This window comes from Pteropus alecto, unplaced genomic scaffold (assembly GCF_000325575.1).
Source record: "Pteropus alecto unplaced genomic scaffold, ASM32557v1 scaffold103, whole genome shotgun sequence".
Lineage (NCBI taxonomy): Eukaryota > Metazoa > Chordata > Mammalia > Chiroptera > Pteropodidae > Pteropus > Pteropus alecto.
Genome location: NW_006436288.1, coordinates 10,378,386 through 10,405,723, shown reverse-complemented (window position 1 = coordinate 10,405,723; position 27,338 = coordinate 10,378,386). Strand labels below are relative to the sequence as shown.

The 27,338-nt window shown below is 33.5% G+C and overlaps 1 protein-coding gene across 3 annotated transcripts in view; it reads left to right on the top strand.

Annotated features, from left to right (window-relative positions):
- Window positions 1–27,338, top strand: part of ITPR2 (inositol 1,4,5-trisphosphate receptor type 2) — a 420,025-nt gene that overhangs the window by 280,694 nt on the left and 111,993 nt on the right. The window contains exons 39-45 of one of the 3 annotated variants that reach the window (XM_015590049.2): window positions 107–294; window positions 4,740–4,866; window positions 5,792–6,048; window positions 8,507–8,707; window positions 11,194–11,304; window positions 15,020–15,115; window positions 16,575–16,697. In XM_015590049.2, the coding sequence (XP_015445535.1) occupies window positions 107–294; window positions 4,740–4,866; window positions 5,792–6,048; window positions 8,507–8,707; window positions 11,194–11,304; window positions 15,020–15,115; window positions 16,575–16,697 (1,103 nt within the window). Of the gene's footprint in view, window positions 1–106; window positions 295–4,739; window positions 4,924–5,791; window positions 6,049–8,506; window positions 8,708–11,193; window positions 11,305–15,019; window positions 15,116–16,574; window positions 16,698–27,338 lie in introns of all 3 variants that reach the window. The other 2 variants (XM_006912698.3, XM_025047398.1) reach the window with 2 other exon arrangements.

Below are 27,338 nucleotides of genomic sequence, written 5' to 3'. Positions count from 1 at the left end.
GAAAAAGTCACAATTTTAAATATTCTTAAGATCTAAGAATTTGAAAACCATATATGTTAACAAAATCTGTCATGAAGATTTATTTATATACATTTCCTAACCACAGGAAGCTTTTCTGGACAAGATTCAGATAAGATGGGGATATCAATGTCAGATATTCAGTGTCTGCTGGATAAAGAAGGTGCATCTGAACTTGTCATCGATGTTATAGTGAACACCAAAAATGACAGAATTTTTTCAGAAGGCATTTTACTTGGCATTGCGTTGCTCGAAGGAGGAAATACGCAAACTCAGGTACCTGCTTATTATGCCAAGCATTACATTTGTTATTTGTATTTCTTTTCCTCTTGTCATAGAAACCAAGAGAAAGTAATGTTTTTTTTTCTTTTAGCTTCTCACGACTATATGTATAAAAAAAACAGTCTCGAATCACATTTTCCTTATAAATTTATTCGATTTGCTGTAGAAACTGTAGAGCTTCACAAATTATTCAGTGCAGCAGAGCATTCCTTAAAAGATCCTCTCTAACATCATATCAGAAATTCTGATTTGCTTAGGGAAATTTTAGGCTGACTTTCAGCAGATGAAAATGACATTTCAATTCATCTAAGAATTAGATGTAGTAATTACGAGAGGGAATATACATAACTCCCTCCCACCGTATTTGGTCTTACAGCAGGTCTCAATAACATTCATCACCCATCTCAACACATCCCTCCCCGTGTACTTTTGGGGAAGTTTAGAACAGTAACATTACTTGTTGCCCCCAGTGTCCCAGTGCTCATTACCCTGATTATTTTTTCACTAGCGGCGGCGGCGGGGGAGGCGGAGGAGAGGAAGTGGGGAGAGGAGATGGGAGGGAGAGAAGAACCATTTCATTTGTTCACTCAGATCAGAACAGGGCAATTTGAAAGTCATCCTTCATCTAGTTAGTGCCTTGCTACAAAGAGCAGTTCGCTCCCCTGCACGCAGGAATCAGATCACTGTTTCTAGAAGGCACATGGTTCACTTTGAAACTCCTGCCAAGGTGCCCCTGGGCTCCTCCACGCCCAAAGGCAGAGCATGCTGTGTGAGCTTGAGAGCTGGGAAGTGTTCCCAGAGAAGATGCATCCTCCTGACAAGCTCTTTCTAGATTTGCCTTGGTCAGGGAAAGAAACTATGCTTCCACCCAATTGGAAATTCCAGAATCCATTTTCCCTACTTATGGCAAGTAGAAACTACATCTGATTAAAAACTAGGATATTTTCCTTTATTTAGCCATCAAATAGAATGAACAACAGGAATTTCATGGTATTACATATCCAATGGCAATTTACTTTAGGAATAAAGGCCTCATGATCAGCAAATGGCACAACGACCAAAAAAAAGCCAACTTAAAACACTGATGCTTCTTAGTTAGAAAACAAGTCTAGGAAATGACAGATTCTTAAAGGTTGAGATCACATGTTGTCCATCTTTGGGTCCTTTGTGTCTGGCATCATGTCTGGCCCAGTCTCAGGGTTGATAAGTGGTCAGGAGTGCAGGCTCTGTGAATGAATGGTCTTCCCTATTGGGCCAAAGCCTTTGGCAACCACTCCTTTATGTGAGCTGCACAGCACTTGTTTCTTCAATGCTCGTTTGGTACTTTTCCTGTCCTCCAGCACAAGATCTTCTGAGGGAAGTTGGGGAAAGGGGGTTGGGTGGGACTTGAGCAGTTTTTTTGGTAATTGTCTTCCTTCTACAATCAGATATTCAATTTGGACTTTCTAAAGAAATTGTTAAAGCCAACTATATAGTGTTAGATGTAGATTATCCAGAAAGTAGGAGTGAAAAAAATTTTTTGTGGCTTCTGTAGGTAGAAGCAATACTCGGGAGTACGGTGCTTTCTAGCTTCCTGTTTCTGGGCCACCGAGGGTTATCAGATGCGATCATCTTGTTTTGTCGTTATTTGTGTGACATCTTGCCTCTCTAATTAAATTTCATCTTTCCTAAAGTAAAGGATCATGTTTTATTCTTTATATCTACAGTACTTTATAGCTGTTCAACAAATATTTTGCTGATGAAAGAGCATTAAATTATTTTGTATATGAAAACCTTCTTTTCAGATGGGTTATGACAATCTCATTTACCAGCCCTACCCTACTCCAGTTTCTCATGTATCTACATCACTGTATAACTCAGATGTCATCTGAGTCCTCCTGGCTTGAAGAGGTTTAGATGAAGTCAATTCGAATCCTATTCCTTGCCCTTTAGAAAACCCATACTTCCCCAGACTTCTACCAATCCCTTGTGAGTTTTACATTCTCAGTCTCCTTAGTCACTAATGTCATGCTTTCTTAGCTCATGGACTCTCTTGACACTCCCATTTCTGTATTACTAAAATAGGACTCTGCTCCCCTTCCTTAATTTCTACCCTCCTAGCTACATAAGTCAATTTACATGTTGAATATACTTTATTAAATTAATTTTGGTTGAGGGGAAGGATAAAAGAGGCACTTATATTATCAAACTGAACACTAATAACAATAATGAACATAATACCTCCTAAATACCAAGCACTGTTTTTAGTGCTTTACACATATTAACATGGCTAATCTTCATAATGGTATTGAGGTAACTTATATTACATTGACTTACCAAAGAAGAATCTGAGATAGGTAGTTTAAGTTCCTTATTCAAGATCACGTGGCTAGTTAGAGATAGAATCAGGATTCAAACCCATGCAGTCTGGCTTTAGAGTCTGTTCTCTGAACCACTATAAACATCTCCTTTCTAAAATAACCTTCTACCTCTTCTTGGGAAATTTCACTGGCTGATTCACCCTGCATCATGCTTACTCTTACTCCATCTCTCCAGTTCCTTACTTCATTTCCCATCTTTGCCTAGTCTCACCCCTCCTTCATGGGGGAAAGTCCTTCCTCTGTCCACAGACATGTTTATCCATCACCCTTGGCTCCTATAGAAACTTTAGAGTTTCCCTTTGTACTCTATGCAGCTTATGGATATTGTTTCCTAATCCAAAACCATTTCTTTAGTAGGAGAATTCTCATGCTACCTGTTAAGATTATATATACATGTATAAATTTAGTGATTTAAAGTCAGAGACTCTAGATTTAAATCCTAGCTCTACGACTTATATTGGGCAAGTCACTTGGCTTTACTAAACCTCATTTTATTAATCTATAAAATAGAAATAAAAGCACCGTCTATTCATCACCAATTGTATTGAATGAATCAATGAGATAATATGTCAAAGAAATTCATAAATTATAAAATTTTGTTTTAATAGAGCCACAAAGTTCCCATAACTTTCTCATTAATATATTGGAACCCCCTACTACCTTTTAACCTGTTATATTGAAATTATTAGGGTTTAAGCATCAGCTTAATTTGTGAGACCATAGAGGTCTGTGAATGCTGCATTTATCCTTTGAATTAACAGAACCAACTCGACTGTTTCACTGTGGTTGCTATGGTTACTGTGGCTTTTTGGCCTGCTTCCTTGAGGGGTTGCTAGCTCTCTGCTTAGGAGCTTCTCCTTGCAGGTGTGAAGCCAACTTCTAAGGCTTCATAAAATACTCTGTGAATATACGTTGTTCATGTAGAAAATTGCAGGACAGGCATCCATTTCAAGACCTGATGCCATTAAAGTCTCACCTACAAGTTCCATGACCTGTGGGCCATGGAAAGCATATCTGCGGGAACCAAACTGCCCAACAATGGCTGTTTAGATTTATTACATTATGGCCAATTTGACTTGATCTGGAAATCATTATTTTTTTCATATGTTTTTTTCACATTATTTCTCATTAAAGTTATATAACTCTTTTAATCACTACAGTTATTAGGATTATTACCTTTATTTTATTATTATAAAAATAATATTATTTATTATTATCTTTATTTTTCTTGTTTGTATGTATCCCATGGCTTTAGTATTAATAACTTATAATTTCCCCAGCCAGTACAAATTCTGTCTTCTCTAGAGTATATCACCTTACCTATCTCCTACTCTTCTGGATACTTCCATAAGTCACTAAGCAGATAATGAGCAGGACAAATATTGCCAAGGTTCAGTATTTCTACTTCTCACTAATATATCTTTTTTCATACTTTTGGTGTTGAATCTTTTCTACATCATTATAAACTAGGAAGCAGAATTCATTTTGCAGTGGGCTGAGACCCCATGCAAAGCAATGTAGCTAATGAAGTACCAAAAGAGCTCAGTGCCTATTTATCAGTGGTTTCCTGTGAGTGAGGCTGCTGTGGTAAAATAGATTCTAAATTAAATGTACTGTAATTTAGATAAAAATAAAAACAACTCTTTGTAAGTCTCCATAATCTCATTTGCAAAGGATGATCATTGGATTAGCAGCATAGGGCCTGGCACATAGTAGGCACTCAATAAATATGTGTTGAATCAATGCAGGACTTTATAATGACATAAAAAATCAAAGAACTCTGCATACAACTTCTTATAATACCTTGTAAATTTTTAAAATAATGAGTAAGGATGAATTTAAATAACATGAAAATATGTTGGATTTTAGTGGAAAGTGCTAAGCAAATACAAGCTATTATCGATATATATTAAGTAGTACAGGAGACTGGCAAAAGCTGTCAATAGATTATTTATAAAATAATAATGGGTAGCACATTAAATGTGTGCTTTTTTTCATAATGCTTATGTTTATTTCAAGCATAAAACACATTTTTTTCTCCTCTTGGATATTGATACTTTAAAATACGTTTTCTTGCAGTATTCTTTTTACCAGCAATTACATGAACAAAAAAAGTCAGAAAAATTCTTCAAAGTTCTATATGACCGAATGAAGGCTGCTCAGAAAGAGATAAGATCAACAGTGACAGTTAATACCATCGACTTAGGTAATAAAAAAAGGGATGATGACAATGAATTGATGACATCTGGTCCCCGAATGAGAGGTAAAAAAATATTTGAGTATTTGGGAGAGTACACTGAGAGAAAAGAGGGTAACCTAGGGTTTACATCTCACTTATCTTAGTCTAATTATCCCAACTTTGGCTCTGAGTATGCAGTTCTATCCTTAAATTATTAAGGTGTTGAGGTTGACCTTGAAACAGCTCTGCAGGATCAAACTCAAACAAGGTATTATTGGTACAAAGCAACTACAGCAGGTTCTCAAATATTGTTTTATTCAATATGTGTCATTTCATTACGTTTGATGAGATGCCACAGAAACTCAACTCTTGTATATATCATTTAGCCTGTGGTAAAATTGGTTTTGTTTTTACATCATTTCACTTTAACTCACAGAACCTATGGATGGCATTAAGTGAGGACTTACTGTAGTGACATGAAAATGTTTGATTTTATTGTGGAATGCATTGTAAAGAACTGTCTCAAACCTTTCAGTGTTCATGAAATTTAAAACTTAAGAACAGAAATTATAGCACCAGACTCTAATGAAAGGTTCTTGGTTTTTGGAATAACAAAGTCATCAGTGTAGTAAATACAAATCATAAAAAATTAACATTTTGAAGTTTGCCATATTTTGCTACCTTCTTGTATTCATGAACTCTCATATTTTATATTTATCAGAAAGACATGAACCCTTCTAAAATTGGTGCAGCATTAAGATTTTTTTTAATGTCCCAGTGCAAATTTAATTTTTAATTGCTACCTCAAATTCTTTTTGTGAAATTATTATACCTCTTGTCAAACGATTTTTAATTCAGTTTTTAGAGAATTTGGGTACCTGGTGGTCTTTTTTTTTTAATTAGCCAAAGAATATTAATTCATATATATATAAGAGTACTACTTTATTTTCAGTAAGAGATTCATCATTACATTTAAAAGAGGGGATGAAAGGGCAATTAACAGAAGCTTCTTCAGCAACATCCAAAGCATACTGTGTATACAGAAGAGAAATGGATCCAGAAATAGACATTATGTGCTCAGGATCAGAAGCAGGAAATGCTGAGGACAAATCTGCAGAGGAAGTAACAATGAGTCCTGCAATTGCCATCATGCAGCCGATACTGAGGTTTCTTCAGTTACTATGCGAAAATCACAACCGAGAATTGCAGGTATTTATTTTATTTTCTGTGAAAGCTGAGAAAACAGCCTATGATTATAAGTAATTAAACTCAAGTAAAACTAACAAGTCATTTAGGAGAGAGTTTTGGAGACATAATTAACTTTTATACCTAAATGATAAAAAATGAAAGGAAAATTCCTTTGTGCATGAAAAAGTCAGGCTCATAAAGTTTTATTCTTTGCATCCTCAACTCATACATTTTAACCTTAATAAGCATCATCTAATCCCAGTCAGTATTCTGATACTTGTTGAGTAAGGTCACATTTGCCTTATCCGTACTTTACATGGTTTTATAGACTTCAGGGGATTTCATCATTTACAACCCAATTCATATTTCTTAAGCGAGGAAACAATATATTTATATGTCTTTATTAGAGATAGAGTTAAGACAGAAGAGGATTTTTTACAACAGTAGAAGTTGATACCTTTGTACATGAATACATTCCTGGTCTTACATCTTCTCTGGTGCATTTCCCTTTGTCAAATAAATGAACTTAGGGGTACCTAGGATTTTTTTTTTTTTGCATTATTTGTACACACTGCTTATAGCACCATGGCAAAAACACATGAAAGGTGAAATAGTTTCTAATGTTTGTAAGAAAGACAGCAGAGTTTGAAGTTGTTTTCTCTAGTAAGGGTCTAGAGTTCAAGTGTTCTGAATTGGTAAGAGATGGTAGATTTAAATAAATTAAATCAGGAATTATGAATGGTAGAAGCCATGACTGTTGTGGACCACCACACCACGACTTGGAAGGGGGCTGCTGCAGAACTGTCAACAGGCAAAGGCCAGAAAGCATTTTTTCCAGGATGAGGACGCCGAATATGCCTTCGTGCTTATCCTGACCCACCTAGTCTGTCTATGTAGGAAATAGATTTATTATATAGAATCTGATCAAACATTTTACTAATAGGAGTGTGAGATCACAGAATTTGGAAAATGCTATTTATAAAATAGCTTTGTTTTAATAAAAATAAATGGTAGAATTATTCATTAGCTAATATGTAGAAGCAAACCAAGTATTCACGGCAGATGAATTAATATACAGAATGTGGTATATACATACAATGGATACAGCCTTTGAAAAGAAGAAAGTTCTTTTTCAAGAAGAAAGTTCTCTTTCAAGGCTGTAACATATATGAACCCTTGGGACATTATGCTAATTGAAATAAATCAGTTACAAAAAGACAAATACTACATGATTCTTCTTACATAAGGTACCTAGAGTAGTCAAAATCATAGAGACAGAAATAGAAGTGGGTTGCCAGGGGCTGAGGGGGGGGCAAGTGGGGAGTTGTTAATAGGTACCAACTTTCAGTTTTACATGATGAAAAGAGTTCTAGAGATTTGGATGATGGTGATGGTAGCTCAACATTATAAATATATATAATACCACTGAACTCTACACTTAAAAATGATTAGATGGTAAATTTAGGCATATTTTGCCACAATACAAAAAAATGGGGAAAAATGACAAAAACAAACTAAAAGAAAAAAGAATAAATGGAGGAAATAAATTCATATAAATTAATAAAAATAAGGAATAAATTAAAATTTTAAAAGTTTCCATTTTTTGCCTACCCTTTCACTAGGTATACAGAAAGAAGTTACTATTAACAGATTGTCTTCCCAGAAATTTTTATGCACCTATAAGCATTTTGATCTGTAAGCCTGTAAACCTCTTTAAGAAGTACATTATATCGTGTTCCTCAACTTATTTTTCAGTTAGTAATCAATCATATTCCTAAATTACTTATTACTATTACTGGTTTATGTTTATATTAGTATATATTGATATACCTCATTTTGATAGTTTCACAATATTCCAGTGTTTGGATGTACTATTATTGATTAAACCAGTCATATTATGATTGGTATGGTATGGTTACTGGTTTTAACTATTACATACAATGTGCAGTGAATCTGTGTGTGTGTGTGTGTGTGTGTGTGTGTGTGTGTGTGTGTGTGTGTGTTTAAAATAACTTTTGAGAAGTGGAGTTGTATGTTAACCGAAAATTTTGGTAGATGCTTCCAAGTTGCCCTCCATAATGGTCATATCATTTCCTGATTGAAGCCATAGTGTCTATAAGGGATCGTTTACTTGAAAAATTGGTTTCTTTTCCTAATAAATTTCTTTCTAGTTTTCTTTTTTCTTCTTCGTTTCATACTATTATTTTGCCCTCTTTAGAATAATGACATTGAGAAATGTTTGTTAAGAACTATACTGATCATTATAGGTACTCGAGGAAAACACATAAGAGTCTTCTTTTTTTCTTAAGCCTAGGAGAAATTTAATAAATGTGAACACTTTTTTATAAAGAGCAATTCCATTCAAAATTGTCATGGTTATCTTTTTGAGTAAGCAAAACACACATGCATAGAGAACTGAAAACAATTAGCATAGTGATTTTTTTTTTAACCTTTGGTTTATATTTTCTTTTGCCTTCAGAACTTCTTGAGGAATCAAAACAACAAAACAAATTACAACCTTGTCTGTGAGACCCTTCAGTTTTTGGACTGCATTTGTGGAAGTACAACGGGAGGTCTGGGCCTGCTGGGTCTCTACATCAATGAGAAGAATGTAGTGCTGGTCAACCAGACTCTGGAAAGCTTGACGGAGTATTGCCAGGGGCCGTGCCATGAAAATCAGGTAACCGTGAAAGCAGTTTTTCATGTGAAACTATTCGTGACTAATTAGCAAGAGGATCAAATTAATGAACAAGCCAATCCTTCAGTACATTTAAAAGATCTTTCTTCTTGCTTTGCCAGATATTTTTACTTTCCTAACAAAATGTACAAAGACTAAATTTTAGACTAGCAAATACTATGCCATATTTTAATTTAATTTTATTATAAAAGAAAATTCACATGAAAATGTTCCAGGTAAAAATCAGACTTATTAGATAGAGTAAAATATGTTTTTTAATCATTGCTGAGTTTTCATCTTTAGTGAATCTTTCCAAGATTTGTGGAATAAACTCCCTTTGGTTTTTTTGGATCCACTTCAATGAGTAGTATATATTATCTCATTGATATTCACGGTAAACTTATGAAACTTAGCAATAGGTATTGTTGCTCCCATTTTTTCTGATGAATAGGTTTTGACACAGAGATTAAGTGACTCTTTAAGTGTCTCAGAATGACAAATGATAAATTGTAGAGCCATTCTTAAAACTTAGGACTTTTGATTGAGTATAAATAGAGTGTTCTTTGGCTGTATTACATTTTCCAGGGCAAATTTCATCTCTCTCTTTTAGAATGTTTGACTCTGATTTTATTTTCTTGAATATTAATGACACATCATTGTAGGAGTAGAAGACAGGACACTTGAGCTAGTAAAGGGAGAGGAGCCACCTTGGAGTTTATTAATTGACTGTTCACCTCCACTCAAGTGTTATGGGGCTGCCATCACAAGCATGGATCCACCCTGGAAGAAGAATCACAAATATTTTTCAAATCACAAATATTTCTGGATATAAATTTTAAAAAAGCCATTGAGAGCAAACATCAGTGCTTAACATAGAAAATCTGCTTTCTATTGCAAATTACATGACTTTTACACACACATATAGAACATATGTATACATACATTTGTACATAAACATAGGCACACACACACACACACACACATATATATACACACACACACACACACACACACACATATATACATAAGTACATAGACTAAAAACACAACAGTTACTGAAATAAATAATTAGTTATGGGGATACTATTTCCCCCTCTGTAATATGCATATGACATGGTAAAAGAGATTCTGGATTTTGCTCTTATTTTCCTGGATTATATTTCAGTCTCTTAGGGCAATGATACAAGAAAACCTAATGGTTGATTTAAAGTGAAGAAAAAAACATACAAATTCAGAGATTTGGTTTTATTGTTGGTAAAAATATTTATCTCTGTAATAGAAAACACGTACCCCCACTTTTGATCTTATAAGAGGATGAAATGAGTTTTGAAAGTAATTTACTAAATCAGGTAAGCTCTAAAAGTAAAAATAAAATAACATGAATCCCACAAACTTTAATTATATACTTACTCTGAACCCCATGCTCCAAAAATATGTATAAGGAAAGAAGGTTGCTAGCAAATTCCAGAAATGATCTGCAAATTGATTCCCTCAAAGTTTGGCAAACATTTCAATGATTAGAAGAACCTCAGAGAATATAGATGAACGAAAAACACCTTTCCTTTGTACCAAAGGGTAACATTTCCTTGTATGAAGGGAGAAATAAAGCCCATTCTGAAAAATAGCTGTCATTTCAGAATTACCTTACTCTTTCTCTTAGTTCACGAGGGTTTTTGTTTTTCCGCTTGACACTGAGTGCTGCATTGTCATATGGAGATCCACAAATTTTAACTCACAAGTTCCTGATTTTCAAGCTCTATAAATTGAATTAAGTTCAGAGTCTCAGCACAGTAGACCCTAAACTTCAAAATACTGATGTTTATCTCTCAGGATGTTTTATTAACTTTCCTCAAGTAAGATTCCTCTATAAGTCATTTGAGTTTAAGGAATCTGCTAGACTTTTCCTCAACCACCGGAATTGACAGGATGTCATCAAAACATCAGGAGGCACCTATGTTACTTGTCTACTGCCATCCAGATTGTGCAGCAGCATCACTTGTCACTTATTTATCATTAAGTAGCAGCTAAATTAAAATGCTACATCGGTACCGATAAAGCTTATTTACAAACCTTGGGCATAAAGGGCACATTTCTTTCATAAAGGGAATATTCTCTTAGCCAGGATAAATTAGATCTTAAAATGTTATATTTAAAGAACTCTTCTATTGAAGTTTATTAAAATTTATTGACTACAAAAGTATTTTACTTAACCAGTGTTCTTTGAAATTCTATAACAATGGTTTATTTAAAAAGATATCTGTTACACACAGTGTATCTCCGTATTCTGCATACAAAGTCATTTAATCAATACTAATCAATTGTCAGACTATGAAAAACTTAATCTTTGACTTATCTTTGACCTAATCTCAAAATTAATTCTTAATTATATTTTAAAGGTTAAAAAACTAAGGTGATTTTGGTATTTTATGTCATATGATTTCTAGTGCTTTTATGTTAAAAAGTTATTTTATGAACATTTTGTTTTCTAGACATGTATTGCTACTCATGAATCCAATGGGATTGATATCATCATTGCTTTGATTCTAAATGACATAAACCCTCTTGGTAAATATCGAATGGACCTGGTACTCCAACTAAAGGTAGAGTAAATCTCCTATTCAGGGGGAAAAGTGACATTGTCTATATAAAGCTCCCTTCCAGAGTTGACTCTAAATCTTCAAGTAGCTCTTGTAGAAACCAAGATATTACCATATTTTCAACTAATGAATTGACAGAAAGGGTTAGTGAAAATACAGTGTGCACTAAATTCCTGATGAAATTAGGAATATATATTTCCATTGTGTTCATTTGCATTGTGTTCATTTAACTAAACTTTGAAGTAATGTTCTGTTGGAGGGTACGTTATTGGAAGTCCTTTTAGGTAGCTCCTTTGTTTCACTACTTCCTTTCTGTTTTATTATATGTTTTTCATTATATGGAGGAGCAAAGGTGTTGAACATTCACTATACTATGTTTTTAAAACTCATCTTTGCTACAGAAATCTATCTAGCAAGTCACGATTAATTAGATTATGTAAAAGGAAAGCTGCATTTTAGTTTTATGGCTCTCTTCTTTCTAAAAGTTGTTTTCCTTTACATTAGAATCTTATTTTTTTCCCCCAAATACTGTAAGCCATTTTCACACTCCCTTTGAGAGTTTCTTTAACTTAAGCCATGTACATATTTCCCAGCATTTCCATTTATCAGAGCTTAGGAACAAAATGACATTAAAAAAAATTCAATTTTTTGTTCAAATAAAAATAGACAAATGAATATACACAAGAAACTATGTAAATCCCAAATATGAAGGATCGATATTCAATTGAGGTGAATTATTAAAGACCACATTATTGTGTTTAGTGTTAAACAGGTAAAAAAATTCATTGGTATTAAATACAATTTTTCTGTTAAGGCCGGTCTGTTCAATGTCATAGCAAATATAATTAAGTTTAATATTGCATGGGTAAATTTATGACCAAGAATAATGATATTTTTATAATTCTGTTTCTAAATATAGATTTAGATAGATAATGGAATGTACATATGTCCTATCTATGTGAAGATTAATGCTAATGGCTCTAAATATTTCTTTTAATAGAAAAGATGAGTTTATATATTTCCATTGTGTTCATTTGCAAAATGTATAAGCTTTGGGTCCTTCAATCATACATTAGAGCAAAGGTGATCCTTATGTAGATTGAACTCGTGACCTCTTCCTCATTAGCATCATGCTTCAGTTAGTGAAGCCAGCCTAGGCCTCTATGACAGATAGCTTAATTTAAATTACAAGAAACACTTTTATTTCATCTTAAATTCATCTTTAACCATAATTCATAAAAAAGAAAAAAACCATATAGAAGCCTTAGCCTTAGGCTTTTAAAATCCTTCATTTGTCTGAAGATTATACCTTTAAAACTCATTTTTAATTGATATAATTTAACGAGTGAAAATATTGAATAATTCGTTAATTTAAAACAAATTATAGGCATACAGATTATTTAAAAATCTAGGCCTATGTAAAATAACTAAATGATGGGGAATGATTTAAGATTACAAACATATTCTTGGCTATTCAAATGAAAATGCTTTTTTGAAAAAGGGTCATTTAAAATTTCATTTATGTTATGTAAAATTATTAAGCACAATTTATGTGTAACTTTTTAAAATATGACAGTTGGATAAATCATAGTATGTATCAAATACCAAATAGATTTGATTCGAAATATTTAAAGTATAGTTTTCTATCTAAACAACCTATGAGGCTTTGTACATAATGGCCACTATAACAACAATGTTTGTAAGACAGAATGATATATATTGGCAAATTTTAGGGGGCTTTCCTGGGTATGGTGCTTTTAATTATAAATTCTTCATAACATTATAAAGATACTATGTTAAAAATGTTGAGGTTCATTTTATATCATTTTCTCTAAGTTTAATTGCTTGCTTATAAGTATACTTAATTCTATATACTCATTTGCTATACAGTTTTATGAATTTTTTCATACATACGTCTTGTCCTTTACTTTTTAATTTACATCTCATAACTGATATGTGACTATGAAGTGCTGAATTTGTATATAGGTTTTTTATTTTGTTTTGTTTTGTTTTTAGGACTCTAACGTTCTTTTGAAAAATCCCTCTATTAACACTGACACACATTTGATATCTTAGTTTATATAGGCTCTTGTACTTTCAAATTGATTCAATTTACAAGATTCTTATTCTTCCAACGTAGTATGAGAAATAAGATTGATTAGAAAAAATATCATAATGCCAATAACATTCTGAAATTGGATGTATTTTTAAGCTATTACGTATCTGACCTGCTGAGTGATGTTCATCAGAGAATACTGCTATTGTTAACAGTGTTTTTAGCTTTGAATTCTATGGGGCCAGTTCAGATCGCTCTAAGGATTTAAGTACTCCACTCATCCTGGAACCTTATTTTTTAGGTATATTGTTTGTCGGGGTTGCTAGATTATGCAAATAGTTTTAAGATTGGTACAAATTTATAAAATTTTTGAATGGAACAGAAAAAAATAATGCCACTTACCTCACAAAATACTAAAATCTTTTCAGGATGGGTCAGAGACATTGGTTTCATCATCATCATCATCATCATCATCACTAATCTGAATCATTTAAAGATAGTTTTTATACTTCTGAAAGAAAAAATAGTTGGATAGAATTTAGTATTACAACTACTCAGTAAAATTAATGTATATAACTCTAACAGAATTCGTGTGGCGCCTGTCTACATACACCAAACAACTGATTCAATTACGTTTTCATCCTATAAGATGTTAATTTTAAGTCATTTATAAACATCTTAAACTGTTTGACTATACTTCTTTTGTGCTTCTATCAAAGATTGTGTGTGAAGGTTGAGACTTTTATCTAAATGAATATTACAAAAACACTGTAGTTTTTATCATCTTGCAATTTGCCACAATTCTAGGGCAGTGCTATTGAAAACAGTGTAAAGGAATAGCTTTTTAAATGTTGAGGATATTGTGCTTTGTGCCACAAGACTTCTTGTAACTCTGTGGTTTCCATTTTGGAAAATAAATTAACAATATTAGAATCATTTTTGATATCTATAGGTAAAAACATTTAAGACAATATATTTATAGACCAAATTAGAAAACATCTAATACAACATAGACTATTTTCATTCTCTATTAAGCAAAAATAGAAAATATTCTTTTACTACCCAGATGCTAAACATACTGCATACATACTACTGTATAATGAGACTAGTAAACCATTACCAATAAATTATACTCTACTTCTAACTCACAGATTTGGAATTTTATAGATTAATTTTGGGTAATGCTCCAATTTATTTAAAATTTTGGTTTGATAATATGTATTAATGTTTCATGTTAAAAACAATTTGTTAAATTCTTTAAATTATATACTGTTTCTGTGAAATATGTCATTGATAATGGTTCATCTTACTGTCTTGTTAAAATGTCATCCTAGAAATGCCTATTTAGGAAATAGTGAAGGAAAATATGATTATATTTTAATGCATTATATATAGAGTCAATCTTATTTTTAAAACATCTTTTCACCAATATTTAAAATATCCTTTGTAACTTATCTCTCATGATTCATTATTTTTATTTTGTGTTGGCAATAAGCTAAAACATTCTATTTTAAGATATTAATAAGCCAAGCCAAATTAGCAGTTTAAAATTCTGTTTGATTTTTTAAAATGGTCATGGTAATCTCAATTAAAACAAATGCAGGGGATTATGAATCCATGAAATAGACTTTTCTTGTGCATTAACCGGATTTGTTTCTCTAGAACAATGCTTCCAAGCTTTTGCTGGCCATTATGGAAAGCAGACATGACAGTGAGAATGCAGAAAGAATTCTTTTTAACATGAGACCCAGGGAACTGGTAAGAAAACTTTTGAAAGCCTTGTTAATAATGTATAACTAAAAGGGACAAGTTTGTAGTATGTATGTCAGGAGAAAATCTGGTGACTTTCACTGCTCTACAAGACGTAATGGCACATCATGACCTACCATTATGAGTACCTCAGCAAGCCCCATGATGTGTTATTTGGGTCCTTATGACCTCATTGGTTTTATCCACTCTAAGCACTTTTCTTAACCAGATTGTCACACTCTACTAAACTATCTACAAATTCTTTTTGACAGAGAAAGAAAAATTTGCTTTAATTTGTGTATTAGAATATATGAGGATGTGTAAAAAAAAGGTTTGTACCCCTCAGAAATTATACTTGGACCTCTTTCTGAACAACGAAAATAAAACCAGTATCTTTTGTACCTCTTCTTATCAGCGAAATGTCGCACAATGTTTGTTGTAGAGAAAATTGTGTGGAGACTTGATGGGGATTCCACGGAGATCATTAGTGGGCCTTTCTATTGTAGAAGTTATATTTTCTTCCTCACTTATGACATGGAAATCATGAATATTGGCATGCTTTAATAATGGGTTTCAAAAGCATTGAGAACATTCTCAAACCATATAGCTCACTGCCCCAATGACTATCCCAGTCTTAAGACCACCATAGTTGGTGCTATGGGGAAATCCTTCTGGAAGGCATTCTTTTGCTCTCTTTAATGGGAGCAAATGGAGTCAAGGAGGGCAAATAAAGAGAAAGATAAGATACATTTTAACATCTGTTAAATAAGAGGCCTAGTATCTCTGCAAGGCAGTGGAGTAAAAGGAGCAAGACCTGCCTTTTCTTTCTGGTTAAATGGGACAATGAGTTATATATTCATTCAGCAACAGCACTGTACAATAGCCCATGAAGAATGCTTTTTCCTCTGCCTGCAACAACTTTATCCCATCATCCACTTCTTCTTTAGGGCCTACCCTCAACCTCTTGCCCGAGTTAGTGCTGCTACCCTGTACTTAATTAGTGCCTCACACTTAGTCTTGCTGTAGGGCTACTGTGTTTGCCTGTTGACTTGCTGACTCTGCCACTGGACAGTTAAGCTCCCTGAGGAAAGATATTCCATTGGATCCACCATTGGTTTCTCAGTGCAGGGGATGATGTCCAGCACCATGTATCCTGGTTATCCAGTGTGCACCTAATAAAAAACGACTACTTATCATGGTTCCAGAGTCTCCTAATTCATGAGAACTTTGGCACTGTCAACATTCAGAAATCAAAGCAAAATTTTCCAAGGAAAACAGAATATTGTAGAAAAGTACTTCCATGTTCCTTTAAATAAAGATGGCTTCCAAGCCTATTTTCATTTAGAGTTCTTTTTTTCTTTTCAAGTCTTAGGGAGCATTCCAGTTTTAGTTATACCTCATAAACAATGTAAAAAGCATATTGTGCATGGCATTTTAAGCCTTAGTGTTCCTATTTGTGTTTTGATAGGTGGACGTAATGAAGAATGCCTATAACCAAGGACTGGAATGTGATCACGGGGATGATGAGGGCGGAGACGATGGCGTTTCCCCAAAAGATGTTGGACACAATATCTACATTCTGGCCCATCAGGTGTCACATTTTATATCTTTACATTATTTTGCTAATATTATCAATTATATTTTGTGTCACTACTTGTTAATATATTTTCCAAGTTCCGCTTCCTTCACTGAGCGCTCGCCCCTCTTGCTCTCGGCCAAAGTGAAGGAAAAAGTCCCAGAATGGTTGACTCTATCTGCAGGGCTGTGCTAGGGACTGATCCACAAGGAAACAATACTTGGCACCAAAAACTGCTGGTCCAGGTAGGAGTTCCATGTCAGGACCTGAAGAATAGATAAATGGTGGCAACAAATAGAAGTTTTGAAGGAGAGAGGAAGAGAGGCTACTGAGAAGACAGAGAGTGTGAAGTGAGGGAGTACATCCAGATCTAATCAGGAAAAACCTTGCATATGGCTCCTGGACTCTGAATTACAGGATGGCATGCTTCCTGCAGAGCTGTAGAGTGGCAGCTTCTACTTGGTTTCCACTGGACTTCTAACAAATATGAGACTAACTTTTAAATTCTTTTGGAGGAACTATTTCCATTTTATAATAACATGAAAACAAGTCTTTGATAACTGTTATTTGATAAGTTTAATTCCGTAAACATGAAACTCTACTTCTAATGCAGAAGTTTTAATCTCATCTTCTAATGAAGATTTGTTTAGAAGTTAGAATTTTCAAGTGTACATATGCCAATTTTATTTTGTCTATAGTAGCTCTCTTTTGTTTTTTACAGAATAAAATCCAGACTTTGTAAACTTTCCTAATCTTTTTTTCTAATCATTTTCTCCCATTCAGTCACTCCCTCTTCCTTCTTTCCTATACATCTTATCAGTTAACAAATATTGGTAGATATAATAATCCAGATAGATTTAAATTTAAAAAAAAATTTTCCAGTTTTATTGAGATATCGTTGACATACAGCACTGAATTTAAGGTGTTAAAAGGTTTCTCTTTAAATATTTCTGGGCCTTCTCTATCCTTTGCATAACTGCCTAATGTATGTAAACTTTGGTATAATTTTTGCAAAAGATTCAAGGAATGAGTCAAATTCTAAAATAAAATATATTTAATTAAATTTATCTAAACTACAAATGAAACAAAACAATGTACCCATTTTTCCTACCCCAATCCCCTGCCTTTGGCAACTAGTCTGTTCTCTGTATCTAGAGCTTGAGTTTTCAATATGTATATATTCCAGTGTGTGTGTGTGTGTGTGTGTGTGTGTGTGTGTGTGTGTGTGTGTGTTTATTTATTTGTTAATCCAGATGGACACTTATGTTGTTTCCATATCTTGGCTATTGTAAATAATGCTGCAATGAATATGGGGGTGCATATATCTTTTTATATTAGTGTATTTGTTTTTCTTGAATAAATACCCAGAAGTAAAATTATTGGATCATATGGTTGTTCTATTTTTAATTTTTTGAGGAACTTTCATACTGTTTTCCATAGTGGCTTTGTGTTTATCATAAGGCTTACATATAACAACTTATTTTTATAAGATTCTATTTTAAATTGATAACAACTTAAGTGTGATCTCATTGTAAAGCTCAACAATTTATACTCACCCCCCCAAACATTTTATGTTTTTGATGTCACATTTTACATCTTTCTATTATCTTGTGTATCCCTTAACTAATTACCATAATCTAGTTATTTTTACTACTTTTGTCTTTTAACCTTCATACTAGCTTTATAGGTGATTAATTAACTACCTATATTATATATTTACATTAAAATTCTAAAAGATATTAACAAAAGAATCTTCTATTTTGTTTTACTATAGTTGGATTATTGAGAAGACTTTTAGGTCTCTGATAATATAGCTATATATATAACAGAAAAAGATAAAGGCATATGGGTTATAACTAGAAAGACCAAAAAGAATTTTAAATATTGAGGAACTGAAAGCTAGATGAAGGATAAGTTGAAGGAGGTAGAACACTGATATTTAAGATGTGGAAAAGGTATAGTTTTAGAGAGAAATAGAAATCAGGTGACAGGAATCAAGTCAAGCTAGAAAAGGAATGACTAATGATTGAATGTGAGTGGGAAGAAAAAAATCACAGACTGAGAATTAAAAACATATTGGCTGCTATAATGAATACAGCATGTACGTGGGCAAGGCATTACTTCAGAGGATGTAGCATTATGGAAGGAAAATAGTAAAGAAGAGTAGGGCAGAGTGAACAGTAGTCAGCTTTAGAAGAAGGAAGTTGGGGACTATAGCCACCCATATTTTTTTGACTAAAAGCTAGTCATGATCTGTCCAGAGAGGTTATCCCCTCTGCATGAGTGAGCAGCTTCATGAACAAGGATTTATTATGTAGCTTTTAAGTGGGACATGAACAACCCAACCAGCTAACTCAGTTATGGAACCGGTAGAGTGGCAGATATTTGAGCCATATCACCCCATATTCACGGAGAAGATGTTTAAAAAAGCAATCTCATATTACCAGTATAATATGAGTAACAATAAAAATGTAAAGGTCAAGAAAAGACTTATGTTAGGTCAACTCAGTTTTAAGCAGATTAAATGTAAAATAGAGAATACAAATTTTAAAAACAGGCTGAGATGGGTATTGAGAAGAATGGAGAATGAGGATAAAGAATGCAAGTACTAGTCATGGATCAAAAGATAATGATATAAAATATGACAGGAATTAAACGTCAATGAGTCTGATGGATCTGAGTTTATAAAAGTGCTTGGAGAAAACAGATTAAATTCAAAGATGACAGTGCAATTGTCCAAGTAGGATTTCAGAAGTAGTAAAAAAGTAACGGAGGGTTAGAAAAACATACTGAAATGCAGAGATAAAACAATGGATATGAAAATGTCTCGAATGGGTATATAGAGGTGTCTTAATTGCCCAAAACCAAAACGTTGGAAAAGCAGATGTTCGCAGAGCCAGGATGGTACAATAGAGAAGTACACAAATAAAGCCAGGCTTCAGGAAGAGAGAGCACCTCAGACTGAGTAAGGGGAAGAAGGAGATTCCGAATTGCTAAAGAATTTCAGCCTTGTGATTAAATTTTAAGAGTGTAAGTATGAAATAAGAGTCCATATGAGTTCCTTGTAGGAACTCAACGAGTGAATAGGAATGGCAAAATATATGGAACACAGTATGTAACTGACAGTGTAGTTAAGCAGCTGTCTGCTTATTTTCTTATAGTGACACAGAGAATTGTTACTTTGCCACCTTATAAATATATTCTCTATGGGGTGACTTCCCACCAGTTTTTCAAGAACGATTCAGATTTCACTCATAGAGGAGAGCCCACTGTGCTCGTTTGGTCTTTCCACAAGTGACTCCCTCAGCGTTCTCTAGGCCGGGGTACTATATTTGGGTCTTTGGGAGGCTGACATAGTTGCTGAGTTCCTTATGAACCTGTTGTCCAAACAACTCCTCCACTGTGGCACAAACTCAAAAGAGCAGTGGTTGTAAGCTTTGCTTCAGAGGTAGCCATGTAGTTTTGCTTAAGCTTTTGGTTGAGCCCAGGTTTTCGTGTTCTCGTTGTGGATGTGGAATCATTTGGCTCCTGTATGTTGATGACCATGCAGATTGGTTTCTGCCTTTGCACAGTTCAGTAGTTCCAAAACTGATGTTCAACTTCCTCCTTATTTTACTATAATCATCTCTTGTACAGACAGTTTATTTTGGTGCCCTCAGACTTTCAATTTTTGTTGTTATTCTTTTCATGGCAGTGAGGTAGTTCTGCTTTTTCTACCATGACATCCTTTTTGGTCTTTCCTGTGGTTGGTGTTACAAGAAACAAATAATGCTTCTTGTAAGTGTCTCGTCTGATCTACATAAAACTATAAATACTTAAAAAAGGGAATTTCTTAAGTTCTGACACTATAGTGTTGTGCAGAGAATTTCCTTAACATTAAGCTATGTGTCCTTTTTGGCTTTCTGTCCTCCACATGCTCTCCTCACGCCACTCTAGTTTTGGTCTTTTACATTCTACTTTCTTCCTGTTCTTCCTCCTCTTTATTCCTGTATTTCTATACAGCAGTCACTGCCCACAATCTAGAGCATTGTTCATTACTTTGGATATGTTTAACATATATTAAGCCATGTCGTCTCTCTGATCCCGTGTAGCAATTTTTGTTTTTCCTGTCTGAGATCCTTTATCTTACTTTATTTTTCTCCTCCAACTTTATTGATATATAATTGACACATAATATTGCATACATAAGTTTAAGGTATACAATATATTGGCCCCATCCATTAAGGTATACAATATATTGGCCCCATCTCTTTGGTGATGAGAACATATAAGATCTACTCTCTTGGCAACATTTAAGTATATGATACATTATTATTATCCATAATCACTAGGTTATGCATTAGATCCCCACAATTTGTTAATCTTATAACTGGAAGTTTGTATCCTTTGACTAATATATCTGCATTTCTCCCACCTCCCTAACCCTCGTCATGACTCTACTCTGTTTCTCTGAGTTTGACATGTTTAGGTTCTACAAACAAGTGATATTATTCAGTATTTGTCTTTCTCTTTCTCTGCCTTATTTCACTTAGCATAATTCCGTCATTTCTTCAAAGTTGTTGGAAACAGCAAGATTTCCTTCTTTCTCATTGCTGAATAAGATTCCACTGTATGTATAAGTATGTATATGTACACATACACACATATCACATCTCCTTTATCCATTCATTCATTGATGGACAGTTAAGTTGTTTCTATATCATGGCTATTGTGAATAATGCTGCTATGAATATAGGAGACACTCTGTTTTAATACCTACTAGAATTAAGAAATATATGGAGAAATATTATATGCTTTGCAGGATGAGGAGAAGTATTAGATAGCCGCGGAAAGCTCCTGGCTCAAAAGACAAAAAAGAATGGGTCATTTTAGTTGTCTATATGGAATTATTTTTAAAGTATAGGCTTTAAAAATTTTTATGAACATTTTCTTATGTCACTAAATGGTCTTTGAAAATGTAATTTTAATGTCTGCTTAATTATTCATTGTTTGAATATACCATAATTTATTTAATTTCTCCTTGTTAGATATTTGGGTTTCTAATGTTTTTGATATTATAAATTATGCTATAATTAACATCGTCATACATTAATCTTTGTCTGCTACACTGATATTTTTCCTAGGAAAGAAGTTTAATTACTAGATTGCAGTGTAGTAGCTATTTTATGGTTGTTGATGCATATTATAAAATTGTTTTTCACAGTGTGTGATGGCACTCAGCTTACTGAATTTTAAAATTGTTACCATTTAAAAAAAAACTTTGCCAAACTAAGAGTGTTTGGAACATAGTAATCCCTCAACCAAAGTTTTTTGAATGAATTAATGAATTATAGATGAAAGGGGATCTCATTTTAAGTCACATATTTTGGATTACTAATAAAATGGACTATCTTTTAATATGTTATTTGACCATTTCTGTTTTTTCTGTAATTACCTAAAAATATGTTTATCCATTCTACTGTTGGGATCCATTTTTTCCTAGTGAATTTTAATTAAGGTTAATAAACCTTAGTCATAATACTTATATCTACTTCTCCCTGATTCATTTACTTTTTAATATTGTAATGATAGTATTTTTCTATAACCTTGAGATCAGTTAAATACTCATCTAAATTTTCTTCTAGTTTATAATGAATTCAGGTTTTATAATTAATTATATAATTTTTTCATGTCATAATGCAGAAATAATAAAAAGTTGTGTTCTGATGCTAAGTTACTTCTAAAGTCATAGTCCATGATTTAGTAGCAACAACAAGCTAGGAGTGCAGGGTTTGTAGGAGTTACATGAGTGTGCTGTAGAGCATGGGTCACAGAGAGACTTTTAGTAGGAGAGATCAGAGCCAAAATCCAAACCACCTTCAGGACCAGACAGGGCATGTGGATGTGTGATGTGGAGCCAGGTATGACTGGGACAATCTAGTCTTCCCATTCCAAAGCAGGAAGCCATTACTCACCTTTGCTGACGTTCCAACTGGGATTGCAAACCCTGGATTTCCACTTCTATTATTTCAAAAGAAACTTGAATTTTGAAATTTTCGAAAAATGTGAAATCTCATAATTTTTAAAAGTTGACAACTCATTCCAATTTTTTAAAACAATAATCAGTTCAAACAAAACTCACTAGCAAGCAGAATGCAGCCCATGAGCCATAGTTTGCCACTTGTGGAATAAAGGATCCAAATTTCTCATTCGTTCTTCACTCAATTGCATGGATTTTCTGAGTGCTTACCTAAGTGTCAGGCATTGTACTAGATGCTAGGAATACAGCAGTAAAGAAGGCCAGCAGAGGACCAGCTCTCAGGGAATTTACATTCTGACTGAGAGCAGTGAAGAGTAGACAAATTGAAGATAGCAGATAGTGAACCCAGCTATGCAATGAATGAGAACAGGGTGTGATGAAAGACAGTAACAAGATGCTATTATGGATTGGGTGATCAGAAGGGTTTTCACTGAAAAGCTGAAATTGAAGCTATATCTAAGTGAGAAAGCAACAGCCAGCAGTATGGAATGGGGAGGTATGGGAGAACATCCCAGAGAGTGGCATGAAAGTAGCAAAGAGCTTGGCATGTTTGGAAGAACAAAAGATTTGTGCAACTGGACCCTCAGCTAGCTATAAGCACTTGAATATTATAATAACTGCATATGATGCTCCTGAGGCTCATTTATTATAAGACAGTCGTTTAAGAACATTTACTGAGCACCTCTTATGTCAAGCATTGTTTTTCTTGCTAAGGTGGAAAGATGAATAAAGATGCCATCAAGAAGCTCGCAATTAAATGTGTGTAGGGGCGAGAGAGACAGATCAATCATTATAATTTAATGTGCTTTTGTGCAAATAGAGGTATACATAAAATATGCTTCCCTTAGGAGTCAGGAGAAGATTCATGGAAGAAGTGACACTTGAACTGCATCATAAAGGATAGAGGGATTGGGGAGAACATTCTAGGCAGAGGCAACGACTTCTGCAAAAATGCACCATAGATATTTTAGAGAAAGAAAATATCTTTAGGGGATATTGGTAGGGACCTTGTGTGGTAACAACTTATCTGAAATGAATTACAATAATTTCGATTAAGTCAGCATCTTTGATGATGACTCTGTAGGCATTTAAAAATGTTTCATGAATAAAAAATACATGGATGAATGAATGAATGAATGACTAGGACATGTTATACTCTAAAGCTTTAGTATTTTATAGGTATTATAATAAAAAACTGAATAAAGATGTTTTTCTGTTAACATCATTATTATTATCATAATCAGAGTTAATGATAGGATTTCCCACTAGAGTATAAATTCCTTGTGCACAGACACAATTTTTTTTTTTCTGTTCCTAATCCAAGTACATACTTAGCATATAGTAGATACTCAGGAAGCCTTTGGGGGAATAATTTCTTGCAAAAATGCATGCATGTTGATACTATTTTTTATGTAATATAGGTACTATGTAAGATTAATAGAGTCCTACAAAACTGATATTAGCATTTTGACAGTCAAGGATATTCACCTGCAGACTCTCCTTTTAATTTTTGTAGCTCACTCTTTGCCAATCATGTCAGCAAACTTTACATAGGTAGGTAGGGCCATGTAATATTTTCCCTCATGCTAGGCATTTTTCTTACTTTTTTTTTCATAATGCCACCTCTCCTATGAACCGATAAAATATCTCTGGTTCTTAAAAGTCATTTTAGTATTTTCTTAGTTCTTCTAAGATCCAAATTGAGACCTACTTACTCTCTTTCCCAGGTGAATTCCAACCAACAATGATCTTTTCTTGGTTTTGAATTCTTATATTTCTTATCCTCACCCCAAACCACATATATACTTTCACACTAGTTTATGCTCTGTATCATCTTACAGTTGTTCTTTATTTCATGTATGTATGTCTTGGCTACTTAATTAGTAGTAGATTCACAAAATCTGGGCACCTATGAGGCCTCATTTAAAAAAAAGAAACTTTACACAAAGAAAAATATTGTGTGCAGAAAAATTGCTAAGGTATAATATATTTAAATCCTCTAATAGGCACCTATGTATCTTACACCAAGTAACAAGGAATCTTTGGATTACTGCCATTTATATGATCTTTCAAATTCATGGTTAATGGGAGCAATAAAAAATGCAATCCAGGAAATGGATTGAAATTGGACTCTCTAATTGTTAGTTTGGTGTAAAGATCATGAAGCCAAGTTCAGTGGAAGCAATTATTTTTCTGCTTAACATTTCAAGTTTGGTAGATATATATTTATTTCTGAGTGATATAATTATTAGAGCATCAATCTGAATTCTAGCAACGTAGAAAGCCTTGGCCATATCTCAGTTCCTTTTTCTGTCTGCTCTGACTTCAACTGTTGTTCAAGCCTATTGGGAGAACTAGAGATATCAGGCAGACAGCCTATTGGGAGAACTAGAGATATCAGACGGGGCTGTTTCTATATATATTTTTTCCATGTAGGAGACTACATAGCATCTCCTAGCATATTTTAGATCATTGGGTTGTTACCCTGTCCCCAACCAAAGCCAATATCTCTTTCTTTCCTTTCAGGAGAGAGAATGGTATGACTGGCCATCGTGCTTCAAGGGCTGGGATTCTTTATTTGCTAGATGTCCTGATAGTTTTTAGTAATCGATTTTTCCTTCAAAGTTTGATCTTGGAGCTACAATTTCCTAAGCTATGCTCGTTTTAAGGGATATGCATATACATTACTTTAAATAACTATATTTAATTTGTACTGAAGTCATATGAAATGTATATATTATTCAGACTACTTAAAATGTTTTCCTTAGAGACTTAACGCTGCTTAAACTCTTTGCAGCTTCGATTTTCTTATGCTAATATGTAGTAATCAGCATTGCTTCATTTACTTTATTTGTAGAAACAGAAGGATGGGTTTGTAATTGGATATATAACTTCCATCTTTAATATCTTTGAAGGGTTTTAACTAACTTACAATTACTTCATCTTTATTATTGCTCATAGTGCAGAAAGTAGAAAACACAGCTGAGTTTTTCAGCTCACAGAGGCACTTTTAGCTCAGTAATATGTTGGCTAGAAAACTATACAGAGAGCTTAGCTATTATTCACCCCTGCACTCTGTATTTTTTCCATTAGCTGATTATACATAATTCAACTTCTCTGACTTCAACTTTCTCATCTACAAAAATCTGATGGGAATCCATGTGCTGTGTTTGCAAAGCAAACTTTCTGAAACCTACATGGACACTGTAGAGTAGTTGGATCATGATGGCTCTTTTACTGGATTAGACTGTGTTTTAAATAATACAACAGAGTAACTCAGCAGCTACTGGATATTTACCTAGTTATAAAATGAATTTTAAGTTGAATAAGAAGTATATTTGGATAATCAGACTGCTAGAATACAAGAAGGAAAAGGACTCTGAGTATGCTAAGGGTCTTGGCTAATATTCTTACTGTTTGTCAGTGGTAGCTCTGAGCTTCTTGGTAACCAAGAGTGAAAATAATGGGCCATACAATTAACACCTATACTGTTCATTAATGACCAACTTATTGCTGGCATATAGTTTAAAAGGAATTTATACAAGAGCATAAGACAGCACAGTGGACAGTGTTTTCTAACATGTAGAACATTCAGGTAAAAAATGCACATAGCTGTTTTTAGTCCTTGGGGATAGATAATCAAAACTTCTGAGTTACAATCAAGAGTGAATATAAATAAACTTGAACAATACAATAGTCATTGTGGAAATAGATATGCCAGGTCACTTCACAGAGGGACTTTGATAATGTAGAAACTTTTCACTATGTGAACTTAGTTGAAATGAATGTTTTTAAAATCAAGAAATTCTTTTATCTTATTAAATTACAGAAAATAGATTTATCCTAATTGTCCAGCTACAAGAAAAACCTGCTATTAGTCTTGACTATAGCTATATAGAAACATAAGGAACTAAAGGAACTTTGCCTAAAAACTTAACAGAATTGCAAGTTTTCTTTTCTAAAAGAAATAAGGAAACCAGGATCAGCTCTTTTCCCTCAACCAAAAAGATATTTTTCTATGTTACTATAACAAAGCAGTTTGAGGTAATAAAATACATGCTTATTAACTGATTTTATTTTGCGCATTAATTATTCTTTTTTTGGCAACCAGGTTAAAAAAAAAAGAAATACTTAAGTTACATGATTTATATATAACACCAAGAAACCTTATATTGATTATTAGTGAAATACGAAATTTCTTTCTACTTAATTCTAAGAGGAAGTTCATATTGAGAGAACCCTTATGTAATAATATTAATTATTAGTGGTGTGATAGACATTTAGATTAGTAGACCTTCTTCACTAATATAATTTAGTAATAAGAAATGCCTATCAGATACTAAAATGGCAACAACAACACAAAAACCCAACTTAGTTGTATCCTGTTGCCATGCATTCTCTGTAGTAAGAAAAGGTAAACAGATTTTTCACTTAAAATCTTAACATACTGTAAAGCTTGATAATTTTCTACATATACATTTCTGCATACACATCCAGCAAATACACAAAGCCTGGTGCACAGGAAGTACATCATAAATGTTAAGGCTCATCAGAATTACCTCCATGACTTTCCCCAGCTAAATTCTTAATTCATTCTTTATTCAGTGTGTATATTCTGATCACCCTCTATAACCAGG